Genomic DNA, 16,780 nt, shown 5'->3' with positions numbered 1-16,780 from the left:
CAAAAATCAAAGATAGGCGGTCACTGAAGACTTGGCGAGAGTAGCAGAGCCAGTCCGGGCAGCCCTGGAAAGGGTGAAACAGTGTCTGGAGGCACAGAATGCGTCAATTCATAAGGTGGAGAAGACTATTGCAGACCGCGGAGATCAGATTGCTTCCTTGGAGGCAGAGATGATTATGATGTCAGAGGGGTAAAATTAGTTGAAGGCCAAGATTGATGATCTGGAGAACTACTCCAGGCAGCAGAAATGGAGGATTATAGGGTTGTCCAAGGGCATTCAGGGAGCGAGAACCATGGAATACATGGCAAAGATGTTCGAGCAGTTAGTGGGTTTACAACCACCCATCCTGAATTGGGCCCGGTCCCATTGGTCGTTGAGGAAGAAGCCGAGAGCTGGGGAGCCGTTGCGTGCGATCATAATCCGGCTTCATAGATACCTGAACAAGGAAAAGATACTGAAACGCATGAGTACAGCAGGGAAGGCCATACTGTCCAAATCTACCAGGACCTAGGAGCGAAGCTGTCAAAAAGAAGGGCCGAGTTCAATAAGGCCAAGGTTGCTCTTTTTAGTAGCAAGGCGCAATTTGGAATGATGTCCCCAGCTCACTTGTGGGTCACACATGGGAGCAGAGAATATTATTTTGATACGGCAGAGGAAACAATTAACTTTATAAAGGAACATGGACTGGGGAACATTTGAAGGCTCTGGGTGGGTTCACCGGCATGGCTGAGTTTTGGCCGTGTGCTTAGTGTTGCTATTACTTATTTTTTGTGGTTGTTTTTTCCCCTCTGTTAGTTGTCAGTGTAATTTTGTAATATCTGCCACCCTGCGTTTGGGGTACAGGTCTTGGGCGTATTAAAGTAATCGTTGGGAATGGTGGGAAGCATGGGGGGGGGGGGGGGGGGATTGATTTGGGGTACACGGTTAAAGGTGGGTGTGGGTAGGGGGGGCTGGGGGTAGACGGTCTGTAAACATAACTTATGTTTTTCCCCAGGTGGGGGTCACCCTGCTAGCAGCAATTAACAGAAGTAAAGTGGGGTAGAAAGCTGTGGCTGGTTATTTGGTAGTGGGGGGGGTTATTCTCTTTGTTTTCTGTGTGGGTTGGGATAGCAAGCCTTGGGCAGTGTGGTTTTCTTTACTTGGGGTGGGTTGCCGATGGACTGGTTTTTTGTTAGTGGTGTGATTGGGTGGGGGGATGTGGCAGCGGCCAGCTTGGGAGGGCTTGGAATTTGGGCGAGGTGGGGATCTGTGGGAGTCCATTGCGATTACGTTATGGTTGATCAGGGTTGGGGGGGTCTAGGGGGTTCACCCATTTAAACTTTGAAGGCAGATGAGGTCTGTTTGCAGGAGACCCACCTGAGGATTAGGGAACAAATGAGGTTGAGGAGAGGGTGGGTGGGACAAGTATTCCATTCTGGACTTTACACAAAAACAAGGGGAGCCGCGGTGCTTATTAATAAGAGGGTGGCCTTTTCAATGGGTAGCATAATGTAGATCCGGGGGGGGGAGATACATCATGGTGAGTGGAAGGTTGGAGGGGGTTTCTGGGGTGTTGGCGAATGTGTACGCTCCTCCCTGGGGTGATACAGAGTTCATTGAGAAGGTGATAGTGATGGTCCCGCATTTAGATGCACATTGGTTGCTTGTGAGGGGGGAGGGGTGGTGCTGGATCGGTCGTGTCCCAAATCTCTGACGATATTGGGGTGGCAAAAGGAGTTGCTTGGGTTCATGGAGTGAATGGGGGTGTGTGGATCCGTGGAGGTTCGGGCACCTGAGAAAGAAGGAGTTCTCCATTTTCTTGCATGTATCCCGAGTGTACATATTTGCTTTTTAATTATGGGTAAGGCACTGCTCCCAGGGGTAATAGGCTCATTATATTTGGCGATTGTTATGTTAAGCGTTATAGGATTTATTATGAAAAAATCTACATTATTTATTTAAAGTTCAAATTGGCCTTTTCAATGACTTTTTAATGTCAACCTACATCTGTGATTTTCAAATTTTACCCTTTCGCTTTTACCTTTAACTTTTTGCCCACACGGCAAGCCTCTGAATACTGTACACAATCCGTTGTATTCTTATCATGGAATTTACAGTGCAGAAGGAGGCCATACTGCCCATCGAATCGGCAGCAGCTCTTTGAAAGAGCACCCTACCCAAGCACACACCTCCACCCTATCCCCATTACCCAGTAACCACACCCAACACTAAGGGAAATGTTTACTAGTTTGTTGTATATTAGCATCAGGAGGAAGATGCGTGCCATTCACAGATCATACGGACATTCTCATATTAAAATGTCCACAGATATGTTTCCCCGTGACACCTTCTATCAGGATAGCCAAAGTCACTCTGATCACTGACCTGTAATCCTCACGGTGACACAAGAACATACAAATTAGGAGCAGGAGTCAGCCATTCAGCCCTTCAAGCCTGTGCCTCCATTTGATAAGATTGTGGATAATCTGATTGTGGCCTCAACTTAACTTTCCTGTCTACCTCCTATAACCTTTGACTCCCTTGTCAATCAAAAATCTACCCAACGCAGCCTTAAAAATATTCAATGACCTTGCCTCCACTGCTTTGTGGGAAGAGAATTCCACAGATTAATCACTCTCTGAAATAAATTCTCCTCATTTCAAACTTTAATGAAATAGCCCTTATTTTTAAACAGAATCCCTGATTCTAGTCCCTCCCATACGGGGAAGCATCCACCCTGTAAAGTTCCCTTGGGATCTTCTATGATTCAATAAGACTACTTCTCATTCTTCTGAACTCTAATGGATACAAGCCCAACATATCCAGGCTTTCCTTGCAAAATAAACTTCATTCCGAGAATCAGTCTAGTGAACCCTCTCTGAACTGCTTCTAATGCAATTATATCCTTTCTTAAGTGAGGAGACCACAACTGTGCACAGTACTCTAAATGTAGTCTTACTAACAGCCTGCGCAACTGCAGTTAAAGTTCCCTATTTTTCTATTCCATTCCCCTTGCAATAAACAGCAACATTCCATTTCCTTACCTAATCATTTACTGTACCTGCAAGCTAACCTTTGGTGATTCATGTACCAGGACACCCAGATCCCTCGGCACCACAGAGTTCTGCAACCTCTCGCTATTTAAATACGGACATTCTTTTCTATTAGCACCACAAAGCACTGACCAAAGTGCACCAAGAAGGTGTGGGGACTGTGGGACAATATGGGACCTGCTATCGAGTCTCACTCTGCAAAACAGTGAAGAAAATCGACATTGGCCAGCAGGCCAAATACATCTAGTCCTTCTGCGAGAAGACTACGATGAAGCTGATGGCATTCGGTATCTGGCACTGTGGATTCTGAATGAAAACTGTAGCTGGAGGGGCCTTGGGCCTACAACATCAGTCAGCTGTCACTGTGAAGCTGAAGGACAATGGGCACATGGGGCGGGGAGTCTGATCCCAACCAGAGACTAATATGTCAGGAAATTTGTGAATAAAGGGTTAAATGAAAAAGCACAAAAATAAACTGTTTTGAGCCTTTAGCATGCAGTTGCAGGAGGTTACAGTGGTAGAGAGGGGTGAGATAACGGACAAATCCAAATTCACGGATGATGAGTTGAAGGACTGAGGACCAATGTAGTCTTATACTCACTTTTGCCACCTGGAAGTGAACCACAGGTTGAGATTTTCCAAACTGATTGGACCTCCCCAGATGTTCTTGAGCTGCTTGTGCGATCCAGCATAGGATGTGGTAAGAGGCGAGACATAAATCGGGTAGCCAATCGGCTGGTCACATGAGGAATTGATCATGTTTCTCAAGGCCTGCTTGGCATTTTGTATGCTGCCTCGCTCTGGGTTGCGATTCTGGAGGAATACCAGCTCTAGCTGCTGCCCTGCCCACAGGCCCTTCACACATTCTTTATTGACCTATTGTGAGAGAAAAGGAAAAGTCCTCTTCATGTACAACATTGGCACAGCACTATGAATATGAATCAAAAAATGCTATCAGTATGACCCTCAACGAGGGAGTAAGGTATGCCATAAATGTAAGATAATTAAAGATAAGTAATCCAAGGGATATCAGAAGATACATCTTTACTCAAGAGAATGTGGAACTCACTACCATAGAGAATAGTGAGGCAAATAGTACAGATGCAATTAAGTAATAGTTAGATAGGGTAGGCACAGTGGTTGGCACTGCTGCCTACACCGCTGAGGACCCGGGTTCAATCCCAGCCCCGGGTCACTGTCTGAGTGGAGTTTGCACATTCTACTCGTGTCTGCATGGGTTTCACCCCCACAATCCAAAGATGTGCAGGGTAGGTGGATTGGCCATGCTAAATTGCCCCTTAATTGAAAAAATAATAATTGGGTACACTAAAGTTAGATAAGCACACGAGAGACAAAGACACAGAAGTTCATCTTGAGAGGGTTAGATGAAGAAGGATAAAAGGAGGCTTGTGTGGAACATAAATACCATTGTAGAACAGTTAGATTTTATTTATGGCCCTTTACTTTGACCACCCCCACAAGTGGAAACATCTTCTCTCCATCTAACCGTATTATTTTAAAGACCTCCAAAAAAAAATCAATGCAGTTCTATCATGCCTTTCACAACCTTAACTCATCTCAAGTGTGCTTTACAGCTAATTACATATTTTCAAGTGTAGTCACTGTTGGAATGTGGGAAGTACGACAGCCAATAAACAAGAAGCAAGGTGACACAAATAACGGTGAGGTAATGACCAAATAATCTGTTTTTGGTGATGTTGTTTGAGGGATAAATATTGGCCAGGAAAAGTCTCCTGCTCTTTAGAATTGTGCTATGTAACCGTTTACATTCACCTGACAAAACATGGACTAGTTCATCTGAAAGATGGTACCTCCGACAATGCAGCACTCACACCGTGCAGTCTGCATTATGAGCTCAAGACTCCGGAGGGGGTGTTAAACCCACAACCTTATTACTCAGAAGCAAGAATAGCACCACTCAGCTAGGGCTGGCATCAATTAGTTCGCCTCCCCCTCCTTTTCTGCAGGAAAGAATCCTGGCCTGTTTGCACGAGAAGTATGCTGACGGTGACTACCTTTACCACTTTAAAGCTGAGATAGCGTCGATGAAGCATAATTATCTTGTACTCATCAGCTCCATCATCGACCACATGCCTGAGTGCGAGTAGAGCCTCTGCGTTTGATAGGATTGACTGGCGCCACAGCGGGTCTCCCTCGTGACAGATAACAAGTGTCCGTTCGTGGCTGCTGATGGCTCTGTACAACATTTCAGGATCTTCGTATTCATCGGAGGAGGTGAAGTGGTCCTGGGCATGGAAAAAAAATGGTTGCAGTATCAGACACTGCATAATCAGCGTTTCCTTGGGTCCAGAATTTGAGAATCTGACCAGCACCTACTCCTCCAAACCTTCCCTGTGAAGCTGCTGCTATGCTGAGTGGGTTTTATCTGCATTACATTTCATTCTCACTACAAAAACCAGTGTGCATTTCCTTTACCTTTTGGCCTCTTTCCTCACTCAATTCAATTATTCTCTCTCTTTGTCACCCTGATCTTTCTGTATTTCTGACAGCCTCTTTTTCTGTGGCCTGTGACCTCAGACTCTCTTTCTCTGGATCCGCAGCCTCTCTCTAGCTCTCACTCTCTCTCTGCCCCAATTTCCTTCTGCAACTCTACTTTCTCTCCTTGCACATTGTGTAGTGCGTCAGCCTTTCTCTTTCCCTTTAACCATTTTCACATTTACATTAGGTGAAATACGGTAGTCAGGCGCACCATGGCCTCCTTGAAATCTGGTAATGGCGATATTGTCAATGGCAATGAGGAAATGTTGGATAAATGATTTGCATCAGTATTTACAGTAAAGGAAGAGTTCAGCATGCCAGGAATGGCAAGAAAGCTAATGTTGAATCATGCACAAGGTTTCACTAAAATTAACACATGCAAAATAACAACAATGAAGAAAATAATAGCACTAAAGAATAACAATTACACAGGACCAGATGGTTTCCATCCCAGAATTTTAATATAGCAGGCGACATCTTCGCAGATGCCTTAACCACTATCTTCCATCATTTTCTCAATTTTGGAACGGTTCCTTTAGATTGGGGAATTATGCACATCCCTTAGCTGTGTAAGACAGAGAGGAAAACCTAGACCAATTAGCCTAACATCTGTTGATGAGAAATTACTATTCTGAACACCTTGAAAATGTTTAGCTAATTAAAGAGTCTACCTCTGAGGTGATAGGAAAGCACATTGCTTTGTTTTTGAATTTGTAATGGGTGAATTTGTAAAGGGTGGATGACTGGCAAACAAGATATTTTCTAAGCAGCGAGAAGCTGGAAACAATGGAGATCTAAAGGATCTTGAGGGTCCAGGAAGGTAAATAATTAAAATATCATGAACATGTACACAAAATAATCAAAAACTAATGGAGTGCCTGCCTTTATACTGAAGAGAAATAGAATGCAAAAAGGAAAAAGTCATGCTTCAGCTTTACAAACCCTGGGTAGACCACATCTGGAGGATTTATCAGCACTACACCTTAGGAAGGATGAATAATACACATCACAAACCAGCCACCCAGCCAACTGAGCAAACCTCCTCCACCCCACCTTGGAGGGAGTGCAGCTAGGATTGTATTCCCTGGAATATAAAAGGATATGCAGTGATTAATTTACATTTTTTGAGGTATTAAAGGGAACAGATCAGGCAGAAAAGAGAAACTATTTCTGTCAGTTGAGGAACCTAGGACTAGGAGACATTGTCCCAGGAATTAGAGCCAGACCTAATCGGGGTGAAATTAAAGAACATACACACAACGGGTGGTACAATTTTTGAACTCTCTTCCACAAAGAGCAACTGATGCAAGGTCAATTGTTAATTTTAAATCTGATATTGATAGATTTTTGCTATCTAAAGGTATTGGTGGATATGAGGAAAAGGCAGCTATATGGAGGTAGCTTGCAGTTCTGCTATTATCTCATTGAATGGCAGAACAGGGTTGTGGCAATTCACCACTGTGTAAAAATACCAGATTGCAAGATGGACAATTTTTCCTCTCCCCTCTGTAAATAATTCACGGATTATGTATGTAGTTCCACGTCACCCCCGCTGGACTCATTTTTAACAGGGGGTGAATGTGGTAATCCACCACTGTGTAAATACATGTGTGCCTGTATTAGGGGATGTACAGCAGTACCTGTATTACAGGTTTGTCGGTAGCCCCTGCTGGCTAGCTCTGCCCACAGGGAGCAGTATAAATATTCATGAGTTCTCCTGAGCTGCCATTCTACCAGCTGCAGTCGAAGGATAAGCATCTCACGGTAATAAAGCCTCTCTTGTACCGATTCGAGTCTTTATGTGCAATTGATAGCGTATCAAGGGTCAAAGGGACAAAAGGAACTCCTATTTCTTTGTTCCTATCTGTGCAATGTGGGAGCCTTACACAAGTTTGTCAGCCTCACAGTGTGTCAGCCTCACACAGCGTGCAGTGTGGTCAGCAGATTGTCCAATACTTCACTACTGCTTCGATTTAATAAAGCCCTCTTCATTGATTACTGGGAGTAGATGACACAATGATCAGCAGCACGATTCTATAATCCAGTGCTATACAGTGGGGCAGGTAAGATTCCTGATCTAATACTTAAACCTAAGGCTTTACTTTAGCAAACATAAAACCCACAGATTAGATCCCTTCTGCTGTGCAAATCCACAAATTTACTCTCAGGAGGAATAAACAGCTTTGGAATGCAAACAGGAAACTCCTGCTTGTTCCAATTAAATGTCTATGCAGTGTCTGTATCTAATACCAGGCCCAGAGGAAATGCGTTTCCCCGCAACATTATCCACTGAGGAAATTACCCCCACGTCACCTTCACCGTAATCTTCAGGTTAGGCATAATAGCTTATGTAACTGGGCTAATTTAGAGATTGTAGGTTCCATTCCTACCAGGGTAGTTTGGGAGTTCTGAATATCTGGAAGTAAAAGCTCTATCAGTAAAAGTGACCATGAAGCAGTCAGATTATCACAAAAACCCAACCTTTCATTAATTTTCTTTCGGGAAGGAAACCTGACATTTTACCCAATCTGGTCTTTTCGTCACTTCAGTAGCATACCAACTTTCCTTCTGAAGTGGTCTAAGAAGCTCCTTCGTTAAACCAAACCTGCTACCGGTGGTTTAAGAAGATGCGCTGCCAACTTCTCAGGGCAACTGGGGATGAGCAATAAATTCCAGCCTTACCAACAATGTCGAGAACACAAGAATGAATTTCCATAAAAGTCAAAATAAGTGGCCTAGAGATCAAGGCCAACTGTGCACCCTCTGATCTCTTGTCCAGGGTGAACTCTGACCCCTCACCAAAAGTAAGTTCCCACCATGGCCTCCTGTGGAACATCAGGGGCTTTGATTTTGCAATGGCAAGGAGCTGAAATGCAACACTCCAAATCCCTTGTCACAGGATGGATAGATTGGGAAGGACTTGATGCAGATCCTGTACCCGCAGACATAGTGGGGCAGGGCAAACAGCGGTCGGTCCTGTCCTGAAATGGCAGATAGGGTATGGGGAGAGAGGGAGCTTGGTTGGTGCTCCTCTGCAAAAGGGAATACATTTGATCCAGGGGTCAGGTAGAAGACAATACATTTGATCCAGGGGTCAGGTTGCTCTGGCCCCATCCCCAGCAATTACCTCAGTTCCCCACCTCCTTTGGGATATTAATACTTCTTGTGAAGCCTAGGTATATACCTCTTGCAGTGATAATTAGCCAGGGTGTGCTGCAATGGGCTGAGGAACCTTCCACAATATCTAAGAGTTGAAGGTAAAGGTGGAGCCGTCCCCTTCCCACTGAGGATTTGTGCCCAAAGTGCAGTCTTGCTGAATCATAGACTTTTACAGCACAGAAGGAGGCCATTCGGCCTATCATGTCTGCACTGGCACCCAAAAGAGCTACCTAGCTAGTCCCATTCCCAATCCTATCTCTGTAGCTCTCTAAATTCATCACTTTCAAATATATATATCCAGTTCTCTTTTGAAACCTCCTTTGGAATGTGCCTCCATCACTCTCCCAGGCAGCACATTCCAAATCCCAACAACTCTCTGAGTAAAAAAGGTTTCTCCTCATCTCACTACTAGCTCTCTTGCTGACCACCTTGAAATTCTGACCCCACTGACTTACCAACTAGTGGAAACAGAATATCATTCTTTACCCTGTCAAAATTGTTCATGATTTGTAACACCTCAGTAAGGTCACCTTGTAATCTTCTCTGTTCTAAGGAGAACAAGCCCAATTTCTCAAATCTTTCCTTGTATCTAAAATTCCATATTCATTGAATCATAGAATCCCAAAAGTGCAGAGGAGGCCATTCGACCCATCGATGCTGCATCAACCCTTCGACTCATGTCCAATTTTCCCCATAACATCCTTTCTAGCAGGATGGTCTGATAATGTAACCTAACCTGAACATCCCTGGACACTAAGGGGCAATTTAGCACAGCCAATCCACCTAATCACCACATCTTTGGACTGTAGGAGGAAACCGGAGCAACTGGAGGAAACCCATGCAGACCCGGGGAGAATGTGCAAACTTCACACAGTGACCCAAGGCTAGAATTGAACACGGGACCCTAGAAATGTGAGACAGCAGTGTGAACCACTGTGCGACTTTGCTGCCCATTTCCTGGTACTATTCCTGGTATCATTCTAGTAAACGTTCTCTACATTCTCTCCAGGGATTTACCATCCTTCTTTAAATAAAGTTCCCAGAACTGAACACAATATTCCAAATGTGGTCTGACCAATGATTTGTAGAGTGCAGCATAACTTCCTTGCTTTTATACTCTGTGCTTTTATTTATGAACCCAAGGACCCTATAAGCCTTCTTAACAACTGTTTCAACTTGCCTGGCCACCTTCAGAGAATTATGCATTTCCCTCTGCTCCTGTACTCCCCTCAAAGTTACACAATTGAGCCTATACTGTCTCCCCATGTTTCTTCTACCAAAATGCATTACCTCACATTTTGCTGCATTGAAGTTCATCTGTCAGTTGTCTGCCAGTTTGGCCAACTTGTCAATGTCCCTCTGAAGTCGCTCAGTGTCATCTTCACAATTCACTATTCTCCCTAGCTTAGTATCATCAGCAAATTTAGAGATTTTGCCCTCAACACCCACTTCTAAATCATTTTTATAAATTAGAAAAGGCAAGGGTCCCAATACTGAGCCCTGCAGAACACCACTTCCAACTCGTCTGAGAAATGCCCATTTATACCTTCACTCTGTTTCCTATCTCTCAGCCAACTTCTAATCCATGCTGCCAAGGACCCATCAATCCCAAACAGTTCTAATTTGCTAACCAACCTGCCATATTGCACGATATCAAGGGCGGGATTCTCCCGCAATCGGCGGGGTGGGCCGTACCAGCGCCAAAGAGTGGCGTGAACCACTCCGGCGTCGGGCCGCCGGGAAGGTGCGGAATCCTCCGTACTTCCGGGGGCTAGGTCGGCGCTGGAGTGGTTGGTGACATGCCAACTGGTGCCAAAGGGCCTCCTCTGGTCGGCAGCGGCAAGTGTTGGCGCATGTGCAGGAGTGCCAGCGTATTCTGGTGCATGCGCAGAACCGCTGCCGTGATTCCTGCACAAGTGCTGGGGGTGTCTTCACGCCGGCCATTGAGGAGCCTTACACAGGCCGGAGCGGAGGGAAAGCGTGCCCCCACGGCACAGGCCCGCCCGCAGATCGGTGGGCCCCGATCGCGGGCCAGGCCACCGTGCCCCCCCCCCCCCTCCCAAGGGCTGGATCCCCCCGCGCCCCTCCGAGGACTCCGCAAGCCACCCTCAAAGCCAGGTCCCACCAGTATGGACCTTGTCTAATCCACGCTGGCGGGACTGGCAGAAAACGGCCGGCCGCTTGGCCCATCGGGGCCCGGAGAATCGCCGGGGTAGGGGGTGGGGGTGGCACTGCCAAAGCGCGATCCCCGCCCTCGCCCAAAAACCGTCGGCGGAGAATTCGGCAGCCGACTTCGAAGCGGCAGGGCAATTCCCCCTGGCGGGGAATCGGAGAATCCCGCCCTAAATGCTTCCTGAAAGTCCAAATATACAATATCCACAGCACTACCCTCATCTACTGCCACGTCAAAGAACTCAATTAAATCTGTCAGACATGACCTGCCCATGACAATGTCATGTTGACAAAGCCATATTGATTGTCCAGTATTAACTTATTTTTCTCTCAGTGTACATTTATCTTGTCCCATATTATGGCCTACATCAGTTTCCCCCATATCGTCCTTTCTAGCAGGATAATCTGATAAACATCTCAACTAATGCTTTAAATTGGGGCAGAATCCTGGAACTCCCTCCCTAACAGCACTGTGGGTGTACTTACAGCACATGGACTGAAGTGGTTCAAGAAGGCAGCTCACCATCATGTTCTCAAGATCAATTAGGGATGGGCAATAAATGCTGGTCTAGCCAGCGTTGCCAACATCCCATAAATGAATTTTTAAAATACATTTAGCATAGCTATGGGAGAAGAGTAGGTGGGTGGAACTAACTGGATAGCTCTTCAAAGAGCTGGCAGAGGCGTGATAGGTCGAATGGTGTCTTTATGTGTCACGTCCTTCTATAATTCCTGTTCTATAACCCTGCTAGCTACGTTATGCTATTACAAAATAATTGGAGAGTTTACCGTATTTTTCTGCATTCCTGGTGTGCTTTGTCAATTAATGTCACCTTATTCACAGAGCCTCTGGAGACAAGATTTACCTGATGAAGCTTCAGGGACATTCGGATTCCTGGAGCAACGACCTTGTGAAGCAGATCTATGTCTTCAAAGATCCATTCCTGCTTGGTGGTGATTCTGAAATCTCCTTTAAATAACGCATGGAGCCCGTACAGAAATGATTCCAAGCTGCAAAGACACCCACATAGTTCAGTGCCAACTGGATTGCACCTATTAATCCAGTTGTGACAAAACACCCATCTCCTCCAGAATCTACTCCCAATAATTCCAGTGTTTATTTTGTACTGAAGAAAAATTGATTCATCGGATAATTTGAATCAGCCAATATAAATAATGTAGCAATCAGTACTTATTATTACCAATCATTCCACTTAAACAACTTCAATTAAGAGGAACAGACATTAACCTCACTACTACTGCTAACAATTAAGGGCATTTAGCAGTGAAATCAGGAAACATTTACACACAAAGCCATGGATATCTGGAATTCAAGCCTCTAAAAGGTTGTAGATTCTAGATTTTTGTTGGGTGAGGGTAACGGGAGATATGGAACAAAGGCATGTAAATGAAACTGAGTCACAGATCTAATTCAATGTTAGAATAGGCTGGAGGGGCTGAACGGCCTCCTCAATATCATTATCAATATCATTCCTCCGGTGCCATTAACACAGCATAAGGCAGTCACCTAAATCTGGCTTAAGCATTTACCTCCAGCTCATGTAGTTGAGGCATTTCATCTGCAGGCGTGGCTTTTTTAAATGTCTTTTTTTACTGATTTTCAAATGGGCAACGGGGCAGGGAAACAGAGAATACATAGTGATAAATCCTCCCCCCGCACCTCATAAATAGATATAAAACACTGTTACAAGCCCTATGGAGGTCATGGGGTGCAGACCATTCAGTCCCCCGTGACCTCCACGGAATACGAGCTTCCCCGGTAATGGGGCCGAGCGTCCCCTTTAATGAGGTGAGCCCTCATGGTATTAAAAACCCCAAACGGCGTGCAGGGCGAGGAGGCAGACCCTTCGGGAGTGGAGAGTTATTGTGTCTAAAGAAGAAATCAGTATTGTTGCATCCAGCCTACCGTTCCATGTGTATTCACTCTGTGCGGATTCTACACTGGCGAAGAGGGTTAAGTGGAGCTGCCATTGGTGCCTAGTCCTGCGTACCGGGACCACTTTGTTTAGGCCTCAGGAGGCCTCCAACTCACCAGCAGAGATGCCTCACATTGGAAAACTGGAGCCGTATAATGCAGATACTGATGATTGGGGGCAGTACATCAAACGCATGCAGTATTTTGTTCAGATGAATGCTATCTTTGGGGATGAACAGCAAATTATAATACTACAAACCTGTGGTGGACCAACCTACAGTATCTGCGGGCCACTTTAACCCCAAGTCCCCGCTAATCGTTCACCGGTTCCAGTTTCATACCACCACGCAGGCCCAGGTCGAGTTGACTAACGACTTCTTGGCCCCACTGCGCAAACTGGCTGCAACTTGTGAGTTTGACACCACGTTGAATGAAACCCAGAGAGACCGCTTGGTCTGTGAAATCCGCAATAAAATGAAAACGTTCAGCAGAAACCCCCCTGGATTTGCAACAAGCGGTCGAGATAACCATCATCCTCGAGAGCGTTGAGTAGGGAATCCAGGAACTCCCAAGGCATGGCGTTCCTGAGTCTAGGCTGCCCGACTGACTGCCGTTCGACTTTGCCCCAACCTGAAGAAAGGGTCCCCCGATGATTGGGCAATTACTGTAGGGGCACAGGCCACCGCCTCAGCCCAGAGAACCGCCGCGCAGCCTCCCCTGACCAAGAGGACCTGGAAGTCGGATACGGGCCAGCAGCAGTAGGTCGCTAAAACCAAGGTAGCAAATTGCCCATTGAGGGCCCACCATCTCGCAGTTTGGCTGGGTGCGGCCGCCCTGCCCGTAACTGGGCTTACTATGTAGGGTGCCCCCTACCAGCAGCAACACTGCGTAATGGCACCACGGGTTGCTCCAATCCAAATGACCCTGCAGGTGAATGGACACTTCATCCACCTGGAGCTCGATACCAGAGCGGTGGTCTCCGTGGGCAGCCGCCGCACGTTTGATAAAATCCGGTCAGGCCTCCAGACGTTGGCTCTGTGGAACCGGCACTTGGCTGGCCAGCTAAACTATCAATTGCAGGAACCTCGGTGGTCCCGGTTGCATATGGGCAGCAGTCAGCAAGTCTACCGCTGATAGTGGTACATGGCAGCAGGCCGGGTTTACTGGGCCACGACTGGCTATGGCACCTCTTTCTGGATTGGCAGCGCGGTCTGCCCCATGCACCCGAAGGGGTCTTTGCGCAATTTCCCAACATTTCCCAGTAGGGCCTGGACACCATACGGGGGCAGTGGGCCCAGAGTAGTGTTGACCCTTTGGCACAGCCCTGCTATTTCCACGCCCAACCAGTGTTACAACCCCCACAGAGATCACGGGGTGTAAACCTTCCGGTTTCCCATGACCTTCATGGAATATAACTTCCCCACTAATAGGACGGGGCTTCCCCTTTAACAAGAGGAGACCACATGGTATAAAAACCCAGACCTGGTGCAGGTTGAGCAGGGAGACCCTTCGGGGCGTGGAGAGCTATTGAGTCTAAAGTATAAATCATTAGCGTTGCATCCATCTGTACTCACTCTGCACGCATTCTACAAACATAAAATTAGACAAAAAGAAAACAGTAAATTAATAGTTGACAGTAATTAATTATTTAAAGATAGGGACAAGTGGTTGCCATCTAAAAAACAGTTTCTCAGTTGAACCCCATGCGACATATTTGATCTTCTCCAGATATAAAAAGGACATCAAGTTGTCCAACCAGATGGAGCACTAGGTGACTTGGGGGAAGCAAATGCGATAATGTCTGCTTCAATCTCAGTGAGACTGGTCGCTGTAGGTGTGATTCTGAATGTGGCTGCTAAAGGACAGGGCTCTAGGATAGTGTCCAGTGGAAAGAGTGTCAGAAAAAGGATGACCAGAAGCCAAACAGCTTTAAGAAGGAACAGAACATGTGGATGTGGGTGTGGTCAGCAGGGACGAGCCAAGCATCCGTCGCATTTGTTTTCTGTATTGGGGGGAAACCTACTTCTAGCCATCAAGTGAATTCTGTGCAGAACTTTAAATTGAATTAAGCTTAACTGAGCACTGGAGGATGTGCAGTTGTCGCTCAGTTGGCCCTCCTCCCACCTGTCGCCGTGAGGGCTCAGCCCCCCCAATCCCTTCTCACCTTCTGGAGAGGGGAGGGCCCGGAGGATATCATGAGATCATGCAACCTTGAGATAGAACACAACTGGTTTGGGACACGGACAGCGCACCCCTCCCCAATGAACTCAATGCATTCTATGCTCGGCTCGGAACCAACAATCCGCTGTCGAGTGCCCCAGCAGCCCATAACTCACCCATACCCACCATCACAGTTTCCGAAGTCAGATCAACCTTCCTGAAAGTGAACCCTCAGTGACGGGCCCGGACGGGATCCCTGGTCGTGCACTCAGAGCCTACAAGGACCAGCTGGCAGATGTGTTCGCGGACATCATTAGCCTGTCCCTACTCCACTCCAGATCCCCACCTGCTTCAAGAAGCCCACCATCATACCGGGCCAAAGAAGAACCAGGCAACGTGCCTCAATGACTACCATCCGGAGGCCCTACTTCAGTCGTGATGAAGTGCTTTGAGAGATTGGTCATGAAGCGCATCACTTCCATGCTCCCAGAAGTCTTGATTCACTGCAATTCGCATACCGCCGCAACTGGTCCACAGAAGACGCCATTTCCCTGGCCTTACACTCATCTCTAGAGCATCTCGACAAAAGGACTCCTACGTCAGACTCCTATTTATTGACTATAGCTCCAACTTCAATACCATAATCCCAAGCTCAATCAAAGCTCCGAAAACTAGGACTTGGCTCCTCACTCTGCAACTGGATCGTTGACTTTCTGACCCACAGATGACAATCAGTAAGAATAAATAACAACACCTCCTCGACAATAGTCCTCAATAACGGAGCTCCGCAAGGCTGCGCACTTAGCCCCCTACTCTACTCCATGTACACACATGACTGCGTGGCAAAATTTGGTTCCAAATCCATTTACACGTTTGCTGTCGATACGACCATAGTGGGCTGGATCTCGAATAACGATGAGTCAGAATACAGGAGGGAGATAGAGAACCTAGTGGAGTGGTGCAGCGACAACAATCTCTCCCTCAATACCAGCAAAAATAAAGAGCCGGTCATTGACTTCAGGAAGCAAAGTACTGTACACACCCCAGTCAGCATCAACGGGGCCGAGGTGGAGATGGTTCAAATTCCTTGGGGTACTCGTCACCAAAAAATCTGTCTTGGTCCACCCACACCGACACTACTACCAAGAAAGCACAATAGCGCCTATACTTCCTCAGGAAACTAAGGAAATTTGGCATGTCCACATTAACTCTTACCAACTTTTACAGATGCACCATAGAAAGCATCCTATCTGGCTGCATCACAGCCTGGTATGGTAACTGCTCGGCCCAGGACCGCAAGAAACTTCAGAGAGTCATGAACACAGCCCAGCCCATCACACGAACCTGCCTCCCATCCATTAACTCCAACTACACCTCCCGCTGCTTGGGGAAAGCGGGCAGCATAATCAAAGACCCCTCCCACCCAGCTTACTCACTCTTCCAACTTCTTCCATCGGGCAGAAGATACAGAAATCTGAGAACATGCATGAATAGACTCAAAAACAGCTTCTTCCCCGCTATTACCAGACTCCTAAACGACCCTCTTATGGAATGGCCTGATTAATACTACACTCCTGTATGCTTCACCTGATGCTGGTGCTTATGTAGTTACATTGTGTACCTTGTGTTGCCCTATTATGTATTTTCCTTTATTTCCTTTTCTTTTCACGTACTTAATCTGTTTAGCTGCTCACAGAAAAATACTTTTCACGGTACCTCGGTACACGTGACAATAAACAAATCCAATCCAATCCTTTCCAACAATGTACTTGGAGGTGGTTGAAGAAAAGTGCGAGCAGAC

At 46.5% G+C, this 16,780-nt stretch overlaps 1 protein-coding gene across 1 annotated transcript in view; it reads right to left on the bottom strand.

Moving 5' to 3' along the window:
• LOC119967677 (pecanex-like protein 2) overlaps positions 1–16,780 on the bottom strand; it is a 332,932-nt gene that overhangs the window by 51,852 nt on the left and 264,300 nt on the right. The window contains exons 30-32 of the mRNA XM_038800498.1: positions 11,750–11,894; positions 5,069–5,299; positions 3,634–3,908 (exon numbers count right to left, since the gene is read on the bottom strand). Coding sequence (XP_038656426.1) covers positions 3,634–3,908; positions 5,069–5,299; positions 11,750–11,894 — 651 coding nt within the window. The remainder of the gene's footprint in view (positions 1–3,633; positions 3,909–5,068; positions 5,300–11,749; positions 11,895–16,780) is intronic.

This window comes from Scyliorhinus canicula, chromosome 6 (assembly GCF_902713615.1).
Source record: "Scyliorhinus canicula chromosome 6, sScyCan1.1, whole genome shotgun sequence".
Classification (NCBI taxonomy): Eukaryota; Metazoa; Chordata; class Chondrichthyes; order Carcharhiniformes; family Scyliorhinidae; genus Scyliorhinus; species Scyliorhinus canicula.
This window is presented reverse-complemented; position numbering and strand designations above follow the sequence as displayed.